The 13,535-nt window shown below is 37.6% G+C and overlaps 1 protein-coding gene across 5 annotated transcripts in view; it reads right to left on the minus strand.

Annotated features, from left to right (window-relative positions):
- UNC80 (unc-80 homolog, NALCN channel complex subunit) overlaps window positions 1-13,535 on the minus strand; it is a gene marked incomplete at both ends in the record, with an annotated part of 239,774 nt that overhangs the window by 83,204 nt on the left and 143,035 nt on the right. For all 5 annotated transcript variants that reach the window (XM_079710608.1, XM_079710606.1, XM_079710605.1 and 2 more), the window contains 3 exons: window positions 3,527-3,665; window positions 4,848-4,955; window positions 12,283-12,483. In XM_079710608.1, coding sequence (XP_079566734.1) covers window positions 3,527-3,665; window positions 4,848-4,955; window positions 12,283-12,483 — 448 coding nt within the window. The remainder of the gene's footprint in view (window positions 1-3,526; window positions 3,666-4,847; window positions 4,956-12,282; window positions 12,484-13,535) is intronic.

The following is a 13,535-nucleotide window of genomic DNA, read 5'->3' on the forward strand; positions in this document are numbered from 1 at the left end:
TAAAGAAGTAAACTAAGAATAATGTAGTTGGATGGTTGGGTCAGCATCTTGATATTCAGGCTGCAACCCAATCTTTCAAGGAATTAAAAACAACTGTCTAACACACTAAGTCTTTGTAAGAACAGAAATGTGGCTCTAGAAACAACTCAAAGCCCACCTATCCTTTTTACCTATCCCCAAATTTCCCCTATTTACCTCAAAAGGCTTGCAGATATTGTTAAAAAAAAAAAAAAAAATTGGATTTAGGAAACAAAAGCCTTTTTTGGAGAAATTTATATCTTTTCTCTGTGCCTTTGAGATATAAACGTTCTACCTGGTCTTCTCTAGGAACCCAAAGCCATCTCTGGAAATGTAAACTTCAGGGAAGTAATTCTTATCAGAAAAAGAAGGGAGCTGTTTTGGAAATTAAGTGAATGAAAAATCTTAAAAGTCTTTTCCACAAATATTAGTAAAAGTTTTAGCTATCTGAGCAGGTAACCTTAACTTATTTTATCTGCCAGAAACACAATTTAGATCCAACTGTTCTTTTATAAACTAGTCAGTTTTGCATTATCATACCTGTCTCATGGCTAAGATTTTAAAACTAAAGCTATAAGATCTCTGCATCTGTCTGTATGTTTATGTATATCTCTGTTCATATGTTGTAGATCTGTGATATTTTTCTACCTTTGGATGGTATTGCCAAAATTAATGTGTAAAGAGCTCTATTAATTGGCTTAAAGACAAAACAATCATTTACATAAGTCAAGTATACTCTCAGAAATCCAGAAACTAACAGAAATTTTTTTCAAGTTCATTTGATCTAGGATAATCTTCAGTAAATAAAAGGTGGTTTAAGTTTGTTGGTTTAATCAAAATAGGTATGTCTTTAGAGTTATTAGCATTAAATATAATACTTTTATCCTACCTAGGTTTACTAAAAGTCAAATAAACTCATGTTATAGAATTTGTCAGAAAGAAAAATAACTTAAGATGATGGTTATCTATTTAATGTCTCACGAAATTTTTGTGAATATTCTAAACATAATTGTTAAGAACAAATAAATTAAATAGATGTAAATAAAAGTTTACTTTTTAAAAAAGTAAAAAGTTTATAAATTTTCAACATTATGCTTTATGGTATGTCTACTTAAAAATAGTTTCTAAAATCTTTTTGGTAACTTGAAACAAAGTTATGCTGAGATAAGTTAAATGATGGATATTCACTGAATATCTAGATCATTTCCAAATAAGATACAATACTGAAACATTAATTACTGAACATAGCTTTATCTACTTTTGGCTTCCTTTTCAGAGGCACTAAAGATATTTGGGTTTATTACTAAACAAGTTTTGTGCCACAATGAAAAATTTACTGAGAAAGAATATACTTCCAGAAATCGTGAAATGTATTTATAAATTTGCCAACCCACAGAATGCTAGTATAACAGACACTTCACAATTGCTTACATCTTAGTTTCACTAGGAAAAAACAGTTCTAAGTATTAAGAATTCTAATCAATATATACAATTAAAACTACTTAGAAAACTTCATGGAATTGAACCTTGGGTCCACATCCCTCAGTTAAAAAGGGCTTCTCCAAACTCTTGGAACTGCATACCAGCTGGAGACCTAAAATTAAAATTGACTAAGGAGGTCCTTACTCAGAGGCAGATGGCATCTTGTGGTAGACAGCTGTCTCCCAAGATTGCAGATCAAGGTCTTTAACACCAATATGAAATGTTTATTCCTTTTGCCTTTTCACTACTTGCATTTTTTCTCTGTTAATGCATAGGAAGATAATGCTCCTTAACTCTGGCAACTGTTGATGAATCTACTGCTAAGGCCGTAGCTGAACAACCAAAGTCCCAAGATTTTCTTGCTAAGGTAAATTTAGATAATAGAATTGCTTTAGATTAGTTATTGGCTGAACATGTGCCATAGCAAATGTCTCCTGCTGCGCCTTGATTAATATCTCTAGTATTGTAGCAAATACAGAAAATTAACAAACAAGCCACTTGGTTAAACAGGTACATCCTTTGATTTATTTGATACCAGCTAGTTTGGTTCACTGGGGCCCTGGCTAAGGAGTACACTTTAGTCTCTTGATATTATCCTCCTAATAGTTATCACTGTAGACTCTGTGGTGTGCTATATTCTCTCAAAGGTCTTAAATGCATGTTCACAGCCATCAGCAGTACATTAGCTGGTCTTACTGTGCTTGGAGAAACAGAAACAAGATGAACAACGAGATGAACAGCAAAACAATTCTTCCATGGACATGACATCATAACCTATGAGTTTCACAATGAGACAAGAGAAACTTAACTCTGATGGCGACAAAGAGTGGCATTAATACTAAATTTTTGGTCAATTTTTCACATAGGAGAGGATGACCAAAAGGGGGAAATTGTTAAGTTGTTTTAAAAGGAGACCATTAGACTGAAGTGGCTCTAATGCCATGGCAGCTTACATAAGCAAACCAAAATCTATGCCTATAAACACCTCAAGGTTACAAATCAAAATGCTAAGGGTAACCAATCACAAACAGCCAACTAGGCTTTACGTTACAGACAATCAATAATTGCCTTTCTTTGCTTCTGCCTTTTCTCTATAAAAGTCTCTCCCTGAGCTACTCTTGGTGGAGTGCTCCTAACCACTTCTAGCTTGGCACTGCCTGATTGGAATCAATTTTCGCTCAGATGAACTCTTAAAAAAGTCTCCTAGATAAAAATGCAAAATGCAAAATGCAGAAGTCTTTATGGTATGTCCTATTTGTGTGAAAAAGGAAATGTTATATATACACACATATATATATATATATATGTGTGTGTGTATATATATATATATATATATATATATATATATATATATATATATATATGCATAGTTTACCCTAGAGGTTTCCTGGGAAATTTAAAAATTGTCACCTCTGAGAAAGAGGACTGGGAGTCATGGGAAAGAGGATGATACTTTTAAACTTCATACACTTTTATATTATTTGAATTTTAACCATGTGCATTTTCAATTAAAATAACTATAAAATAAAGGAATATGCACAAAAAGTGGAAAACGATGAAGAATCCAGATTTTACCTCTACCATTTGTTAGCTATGTGGCTTTGGACACGTCACTTAAATTTCACAAATTTATTTTGATATTGTGATTTAAACACAGACTATTACTCACATAAAATTTAATAAAATTAATGATGGTCGTTCATGGTCAATCTGGGAAGTCACAACGCACAAAAAGAATTTTATCTTTTGTGAAACATAGTGAAAATGTAGGTTCTGGGGGAAATCATTCTCTATAATTTGGTAACATCTTGGGAGAGACATGCTGCCCTTGTGCAAACTATACAGTGACATGAAAAGGGTGCACACAGAACCTAGGCCTGTTTCTGTTTAGTGCACAGCTCTGTCGAGAGGTCCAGCCATTGCTAGCAATCTGACCTAAGGGTGAAAATAGAATGAATGTGCCTCTCTCGTTTAAACGCTGGGATTAGTGGCAGCAGGACCAGAGTCCCAGGTAGTTTTTCTTTACCTGCTGCCCCCGCCATGTGCTCATCCATGCTGAGCAGGAGCTCCCAGGCAGCTGGCTGGATGTCTCCATACATCTCCTCCGTCAGAATTGGTGCTGCCTTGATTAGCAGAGATAAGGGAGCAGGCGACAGGCTCATCACCTGGGAAAATATGGAAATGATGTCATAAAATCTTTGAAGACACTGATTGCTGTACTCCTCTAGAGTGTTAAGTGTCACTTCCCCTCTCTCTGCTTTCCTTAAATGACCTTAAAATACGTTCTAAAGTGGGAGCGTATTTATTGGCATGATGTATAATAAGCTTTATACCCTATTAGTTGATGTATAATTACTCCCAAATTGTATTAATTTTATAATACTTTCACCACAAAAATTAATTTGCAAACACCTAGGGAATAAACTGTAGAATAAGTATAGCTCTGTGAGAAAGAAGGACTCCAGCCAATATATCTTTGTGTTTAAAGTCCTGGTGGACTTTCATAGCATCTTATCTTCCTTCCTGTTAGAAGTTGATTTCCACTGGAACCTGTGATCAGCCTCTAATTTATAAAGGAGTTCCATTCAGAAAGTTAGTTTTCTAAGCCAGTGAACTTGGATGGCATTTTCCCTTCAAAACATTATACATTGCAGTTATTGCTCCAGGTTAGCCAACAAAATCCCATTTAATCCATTATTTCAAATAATTTTGGTGATAAATGTAGGTTTGCGGCAAGTCTAGGTCTTTAACCATCATTTAAAACACTTTCTAGAAAAACATGAAACTTTTTTTTCTCCTCCCCTGGGAAATTTATTATGATTTAGAGTTTAGGTTGTAATAACAATGTAACTGTGTCAAGCACTGGATAAGTAGCTAAATATACTATCTTTTTTAATCCATGCAATAATTCTTTGAGATGGGTCTAGTGTTAAAATCCCCATTTTAGAGATTAGGCAACTAAAACTGAGAAAAATTAAGTTAACTTGCCCAAGGTCCCAGAGCCAGAGCAGCAGGTATAGGATTTGAATCCCGACTGTCTCATTCCAAGACCTATGAGCGTCGCTACCACACATTGGTGGGAAGCTGGCTCCATTAGAGTGGAGAGAGTGGGAAGAGGCATGGTTCTAGCCAAGCTCCCCAAGCCTTGTCTCTATGGAAGTTGGCTGTCCAGCAAGAAGGGATTTTTCCTTGCATACTTGGTAGCACTCTTGCTCACCAAATTAGAGGGGCCTTTATGCCAACATTGTGCCAGTTGTCATTGTATGTCCCAAACATTAGTAAACAGGATATCTGGAGTTCCCTCCTTATTACTGCTCCGTGAACATTTCTGATCCATGCATCAGTACCTGTAGTCTGATGTACTTCAGCATCCCAGAGTCCTTTTTCCCCTCTAGGTTGGCATCTGAAACTCTCTTTTTCAGAGAAGGTGTCCTCAGGCATGATTTATCTGAGCACTGGAAAGAATATAAGATAAGTGACAAAGAGCGTTGTGTCCTCAAAACCCAACGGTGCTGTTCTCCTCCAAATTCTCCAAACAACCAACTGGTTCTAATGCAACAGATGATTTCAGTAAGGACTTTTTATGGGCCTGCACTTTCTGAAAGTGATAAAAAGCAGTTAATTTTGTAATGAAAAGGTAGCTTAGGAGTATTAAGCAACAAACTCCTCTTTTACCACTGAGGAGACCAGGACCCAGAGAGGTGGAGTAGCTTGACCAAATTGCAAAGCTGGTTATTAGTAGAATAAGGAAAGGACAGGATCTCCTGATTTCCATTTCAGGGCTAATTATATTCCACCAAGCTGTTAAAAACACAAATCTTTTTAAATATTGCCAGTTAAAAGCCACTCTCTCTAATAATCTCTTTAAAGGGTTGGATGTTACAAGTTGATTATTTGGAAGAGAAAATGTTTCACAGAGGAGGGTTAGGAAGTGAAAGATAAAAGACTCATCAACGAAGTATGAGTTCATAGCATCCATCATCCAGGTAAAGTGTTGTTTTTTTTTTTTTAAACCCATACTTGTCTATTGGAGGCAGAAGCTCTTCTTTGAAATTGTCCCCTCAACCAGGGTCCAGAATAGGCCTGACATCTGCATACACACGGAGGAGACATTTTCTTCCCCTGACTCTCTAAGTGCCAAGGAATGGAGTGGACAGAGCAGCTGGGAGAATGATTGCTCCAGTGGTGGCAGACCCTTGTTTATTTATCCTGAGTCCTGATGCCTCCAGTTTTGCACTCCAGGCTGTGCAAACAGGGAATCCATCCCTTTGCACAGTATAAATGCTCATCTGTTTTTCCAGTGACATGTCAATGAAACACTCTCTCCCTTGGTGCCAAGGGAAAACAACTGAACTCCTTAAGAATTTCTGAACAGAGCTTCACAGTGTTATAGATGGAGATATTTTGAAAGAAAAAGCAAATCTCAAAAGTACAGGCATGTTCCAAGAAAGTCTTTCAAAACTCTGACAAAAAGACCCAAGACAATGCATCTGTTATGTGACCAGTATGGAATGAACTTTTAAACGAATCTACTTGGAAACAAATGAATCAGAGCTCTTGCTGTGTTTTCTAAAGATTAAAAAAAAAAAAAAAAAAAGCGGAGGCACATACTTGGGAACACATATCATTTGGGGAGAGAAATCCTGCTTGGGAATAAATATCATCTGGGGAGAGAAATCCTGCAATGCTTTATTTCCCCCCTGTGAATGTAAAAGCAAAATATAGTATAAATATCATGCTTATTTTATATAATTTGAAAACTTCTAAAATCATACATGGCAATCATTTTCCATATAAATATAGGGGTGTATCTGACTTTGTAAAAAATCAAGGTATTTAAAAAGTGGCATCTTTCTTCTTTTATTCTATTTATTTAAAAAATGTAAATTGCAGAATACCTGGAAAATACACAAAAAAAAAAAACTATGAAGAAGAAAATAAAAATCCTTATAATCCTCAACTCAGTGGTGGACATTATTTGGTTCCTTTCAGCCCTTTGTCCCCCTATGCATCTTAGCAAAGCTGTGACGATGCCATATATGTGGTACGCAGTTTTAAACATTTCATTTCACTGTGATTTTATGATGAATATTCCCCAGGTCGTTAGAGTTATTTTAAAATTGATTTTTAATTTTTAAAAATATTTTATTGCTTTCTCCTTTGGCTGGACATTTTATCTTTTCAGGGTTACCTTAGAACAATACTTTTGATTAATTAATAGGAATTTTAAGCAAGCAGATACAGAAAAATACTCAGAGGAAAAAGGACAAACATTTATGTCTGTTTCTCACACTCTGTGAAATGTAGGCTTCTGTTTAATCCTGTCTGCTGGGGACAGAAGGTATAAGTCAAGCTTCTCAAATATCAAACATTTAATATCCTGCCATGCTTCCTTAAGAAGCCTGGTGTGTTCTGCTGGCTTCAAGATAATTAGGATGTTTGTTTTAGTGGAAAGGGAAGGGAATTGGAAAGGCTTTTACACTAGGGTGATGGGCTAGGAATTCTTCTTGAATGACTTGTTCAGGCCTGAAAACAGGTATTAAAGATGGGTACACGTGTGATGGGCACTTGGGTACCTTATGTGAGGTCCTTAAAGTCCTCTACTGGTGTGACCCTGACTCAGACTAACAACATTATCATCAGTTGCTTTTTGCTTTGGTAACGTGGTGTAAAACTTGGCTAGAAGAGAGTAAGAAAATGGATGGAGTAGGAGGCTGGTTCTGAAGGCATTTATTGGTTATTAGTGGTTCCTGAAGAGTTAGAAATTTCACTGGACTGTAAGATGTAGGTGGTGGTTGGAAACACACATCAATCAGGGACTTTGCAAGAAAACTAAAACTAGTAACCCAAGACTGAAGGACAGATTTGAACACTAATAGAGGATGTCATTCATTGTTGAGTCTATCTACCAGAGGCAGCTATGGTCAGTGGGAGGACGTTATACAGTCCCAAGAGCTGGCAGGGATACTGGGACATGCTTGCTATGGGATGGTGTAGAACTTGGACTACTGTAATTTTCTTCTATTTATATATCTTGGACATATTCATTATAATTGGCTCCCTCTTTCTTGTCCTCATCCTGACCACTATGGATAAAATCTGTAGTGCAAAACCAATCCTTTAACTGTCTAGGGAATTATCACTTGTGGTATTTGGATCAGAAAGAGGAGGGGTTGGTCCCATCAAATTCCTGTCCTAGGGAATTAGGGGACTGAGTCTGATTCATTTAGTGATGTTTACTAGGGCTGAGAAATGATGATGCAACCTTGAGACTTCAGTCTAAGTATAAGATGAATAAAGCAGGGGTTGCTGGTCAGGGGACAGAGATGAGTCAGCAGACAGAGATGATGCAGAAAGAAGCAGAGATGAGAGACTCTGTCCACCCTGAGATGGACAGCAGCTTTGGATCTCATTTCTTTGAGGCTTGACTGTGTTTCCCACCTGTCCTTGGTTTCATGAGATTCTGCTATATCCCTTGAAGACACTCTAATTATTTGAACAAATTTCAATGGGTTTCTATTAGTCACAACAAAATATTATTGACAACGGAGGCATAATACGTAATTAGTTTAAGTAAAAATTTTACTTATTCATTTAATAATTCAAGTATGTTTATGAAGAATTAACCATATGCCAGGAACAGGGCTAACTTCTGAGGATATGCTGAGGAGCAAAACCTCCATGATACTGGCCCTTCTGGAGAGTGTATCTTACCAGGAGAGACAGCTAGCAAACAAATGAAAATTCAAGATAAGTAGAAAAGGAGATACATGTCATAAATGATGATAACACTGTGGAAATAATGAGGTATTTAAAATTTGGGAAAATTGGAGTCAGCCTACTGGGTTCTTTGGGAAAGGGACTGCCTCATATTTCTGGAAAGAAACATGCCAATAGAAGTATAGTATTTCCCCAGAGGTAACCCAGACCCTTTGTGTCTCATACATCTTTGACATAGGAGTTATGTATGTCATGGTGAAGAGTAATTCTGCCCCATGAAATCAAGACCTAGGGTTTGGTCTTGGCCTCACAGCTGTGTTTTCCATAGCTTTAGAAAAATATTAGTCCTGCAGGAAATCAGGTGGTCTCTTGCCATTCACACTGGCTTCACAAAATTTATGGACACTATGCTCTTTCTTTTTTTGGGTACCTATAACCTTTTAGTTACCTCTCCTTTTTGGCTGAAAGGAAAAAATGTTTTATCCACCCATTTCCATCAGTAAGCACTAATTGCACATTACTATGTTTAGAACATAGCATTAGACAAGGTACAGATATACAGGAAAAATCAAAGAATTCTTTGGTGAAATCACCTTTTGGTGAAGGTGGTATATGTAATGATAGCTTATCTAAACCTCTCAAATTTGGAAGTGCACTAAAACAGACTAACAGAATGTACAGTGAGTCTCTGAGCACTGAAATGTAGATTAGCAGATTGATCAGAGTTAGATGGGTTACAAAATGTACTAGCTGCCACAAATATATTCTGCCATAAAAACCAATTAAAAAGGAAACACGAATGAAATACCAATTGCTCATAAGTCTCGATTTTAATCAGAATAACTGTTTTTATTCTTGATTTATTGCCTACTCTGTTTTCATTTGGGTTCTGAAAATGTGGGCATTGTTCATTTATGTGACAGATTCAGAACAGGCAAATGGAAACATCATGAGAGAATAAAAAAGAAGCTTGAACAGGAGGCTTGCATTTTGGAAATAAAATGTTTATCACAGAAGACTCTATACATCTTTTCAGCTCTCCACCTGCATGACTAATTTAAATGTGTGAGGGTTAGGGAACACTTATACTCTTGCTTTACTTTCCCTTTCAACAACGTAAGCAACATGTAAGGTTGGTAACCTTTTCTGCTGCTTCAGGCCAGTGTCCTGGATGGGCCAGAGGTGAAAGGCACTCATGAAACACCATAGAACTCTATAGCCCACTCACTCATTCAATATTATAGTCTCTCTGCCATAGTGAGGTTCTCTGTTAGGTATCACACAGGATACAAAATGTGTAAGACTGCCTCAGTTCTCAAGAAGCTTTATAATTGAGAAGAGAAATAGGGATGTAAGTAGCCCCACTTTGCAGGCAGAACAATCTTAAAAACCTCTCAGTGCTTGTCACTATTCACAGGATAAAGACTAAAATCCTTCCCAAGGCCTCAGAGGGTCAACCTGGTCTGCTCTCTACCTGCTTGTGCAGCCTCATCAGGCACCACGGTCCTCCGTGCTCCAACCATCATCCTTGGCTCAAAGTCTTATTCATAAGATTTCTCAGCACAGAGTGCTTCTCCTTCATTGTGCTTGTCATTGTTGCAATTTTACATCAACTTGGGATGCTTATTTGATTAATTTCTGTCTCTAGACTAGACTGTGTGCACCTTACAAGGGTAGGGCCATATCTCTTTGGCCATTATTATACCCAACACAGTATGGACTCAGCATGGTCCAGAATCTCTTTAAAATTTGCTGAATAGACGCATGGATGGATGGATCAATGAATGAATGAATAATTGAATGAAGGATGTGAAAAGCACAAGTAAACCATCATTGTAGTTTAGAGGAAGAAGGAATAGAAAATGTCATTAATCATCCACCTACAGTATGCCCTGTGGTAAACGCTAGGGAGATCAGAAAAGAAGGAGGTAGCACTTGAGTTGGATCTTGAAGGATGTTTGGGTTCAGCCATGTGTAGATTACAGGTGAAGATACAGCTGGAGCAAAGGTATCGAAGTAAGAAATCTCAGCGTGTGCATGATGAACAATGAACACTAGGTTGGCGTATTTTTACAATTTTCAACATATATGGTTTTCTTCTAAAGCTAAGGGAATTTTTATGTGAAGGAGAACTTACTTAAGTAAAAATAGGTTTTCTTTGTATGTAGTGTCATTTATATTTGAGATACATGTATGTACATACATGTATCTCAAACATAAATGCATGTCTATGTACATGCATACACATACAAACACATATACTCATACATATTTTTCTTTTTATGTCATCATTTAGCAGTTCATGTAGTTTCCCCACCTGATTTCCCCTCAGAATTTGTGTAGTTTGAATACCAGGAGATGCAATAGAGTCTAGTTGAAAAAGCCCTGACTTTGAAATTCCATGTTTATAAATTAAAGTCTAGCTGTTCTAGATGTGAACTGTGGACAATCCCATCTTTCTGAACCTCAACATTTTCATCTGTAAAATGTGATGAAGAGTATCCCCTGCACAAGATTTGCAAGAATCAAAAAGTACTTTGTCAATGATGTATACCTACCTTATACTCTCATACATATGCTTTGAAGAAAATACTAAAAGGTCATATTCCAGAAGGCAAATTAGCACACTTAAGATATGCATGAGACACATATTTTTTTTTCTTTAGGATCTCTTTAGGAGCTCTTGTATTAGCCAAAATTTCTTCCATATACCCATATTGCTTGCATAATTTAAAAAATCATAATTAAATAAATCCCTTTTGTGAGTGCTAAAGCATTACAGATTAATATACAACTCAACTGTGCATTTTTTGTTATTGTTTATATTCTCTAGCTTGATTTGTATTTTACTGCCATCCTCCTACCCCACCAAACCTGGTTCACAAACTCTGTAGTATCAACAGAAATATCCTCTACTCCTGCTTAATTATATTTTTATTTCTCCAAGAATATCTGGCCTCATATTGTGCCAACAGCAGGTGCACAATGAATGCTCATCGAAATGAATAGGGATTATATAAAAATCTCTTGGCAGATGCACTTGTGAGAAGCAGCTTCAGGGGTGGCCAGCATCATGCAGTCGAGCATCTTGGCCATCACACCTGTTCAGGGGCAGATGGGTAACTCAGGGCTTCCCTGGCAGAAGCATGGCAGCCCTGGTTACTGTCTGCATCTTCTGCCAGCTCAGCTGTTCAGTTTTCAAGAAAGTGCAGCTGAATGCTTAGAAAATGTAATAGTTTCTTGAAGAAGTTTCCTTTAGTCTGATTTGACTCTATTATTTATCAGTGAACAGTTGGGCCATTTATTGCTTATTTCTTAAGCTATAACTGTATCAGTCTCCTATTACTGCTATAACTGTATCAGTCTCCTATTACTGCTGTAACAAATCAGTAATATCTTCCTGGCAAAAAAATAACACAAATTTATTATCTTAACAGTTCTCTAGGTCAGAAGTCTAAAATGAATTGGCAGGGCTGTGTTCCTTCTGGAGGTTCTGGGGAATCATCCATTTCCTTGCCCTTTCTAGCTTCTAGAGGCTGCCTGGATTCACTGCCCTACATCATTTTGACCTCTGCTTCTGTCATCACATCTCCATCTCTACCTCTGACTACGTTCAGCCCACTTGGCTAATCCAGGATAATCTCCCCATTATAAGCTACTTAGCTTACTCACATAGGCAAAATCCCTTTTGCCAGGTGAGGTAGCATATTCACAGGTTCCAGGGATTAGAAATTGGACATCTTTGGCAGGACATTATTCTTCCTACCACAGCAACCTACTTATCACCAGTGCCCCTTTGAGTTCATATTTATTTGTAGAAATAAGCCTGGGAAAAGAGTTGAGCCCATGTTTGCTCATGGACACGAAGACAAAGCACTTGTCTTTTTTTTTTTTCTTTTGGCACTTGTCTTTTTTGTACCCATCTTCTAATTTTGCTCGAAACCAGATCTGTAGCCTGGTTTATGAAACTGCAGTGGGCTGAAGTTTGCATTTCCAGAGAAAAGATTGTTAGGACATCATTTTCCCTATCATTGGTATATTATCATGTGATCATTCGCTCACCTCTTTCTGCTTCTTGCCCCGGAGAGCCACGTTGCTGACGCTGCTGCTTTCTCGGAGGGAGTCCACGGAGTCTCCGTAGAGCAGCTTAATGGCCCTGACAAGCCGGGCACAGGAGCGGCTGTGGTGCAGGTAGCAGTGAGGGTGGCAGTAGTCAACGTGGGTGCAGATGAAGCTTTGCTGATTGCACAGCAAGATCATGACCTGGAACACAGACATCACTGAAGCTCAACCAGGCAACCAGGGTACAGACCAACTGTGAACAACGATGTGGGGTGGAAGATGAAAAGTCAGAATGTCAACTTTCCTTAATGGGTCTTATTCACAATAATTCCACAGAGAATAATAATTCCCACAAGAGAACAAAGAGTTACAAGCCTTTATGTACTTGGCTTCTTTTGCTCCCTGGATTCACACTTGACAGAAAGTTCTTTTTGAAATAATACAAGGTTAAGTGCTCTTCAAAAATTGAAACAATTATCGGGGAGTGTCTGATTCCCAAATATTTTCAAATGAAGATTCTGAAATTAAAATGTATTATTTTTTCAGCCCTTATGTTGCAGAAGGAGCCAGGAGAAGAGCAGAAACTAATGGGAAGCTCCATCCCAAAGGATTTGGCTGGCCTTTGACAGCTGTGGGATGTCTTTAACTCCAGCCCACCTACATGGAACATGAAAACATTTCTGCATCTTCCACCCTGGCCTCTAACCTTCAACTGGGCCTTGAAACCCACTGTAGCACTTCATTTCCCTCTACAAACTCATTTGTTTTCAGCTTTTGGGCTATTCTAGCTCTTCACTTGTGGCTTGATCTGGCTCAAATCCTCATATCTTCTAGACTTCCCAAGTAGTATTCCAGAAAAGAACTCAGTTGATTTAAATGATATGGTTATTTTAAGAAAAGAAACGAAGGGCCTTGAGATGATAACTTCTTAAGTTGCCTTCCTAAAAAGGCAGTAGCATTCCTAGAGCTGCAAGTTTAGTCAAATCTGCACAGAGTAATCTTCTGAATGATTCTATCCTTCATGAAACTAGTTCCCACCCCAACACCTAAACTGTGTGAGACCATGTGCCACACTGAATGGAGAACATAAAGTAAGTCTACACAGATAAGACCAATCGAACCTCTAGGCAGGGCTGCCATGCATTTCCTTAGGAATGAGAGGCCCTGCTTAATCTGAGACAAATGTAAATAACAGTAACAATGTACCGCTCTCAAACTCGGCTAACAATACCTCATACTCTTCAAAGTTTTCA

Source organism: Hyperoodon ampullatus (genome assembly GCF_949752795.1).
Source record: "Hyperoodon ampullatus genome assembly, chromosome: 8".
NCBI classification, from domain to species: domain Eukaryota; kingdom Metazoa; phylum Chordata; class Mammalia; order Artiodactyla; family Ziphiidae; genus Hyperoodon; species Hyperoodon ampullatus.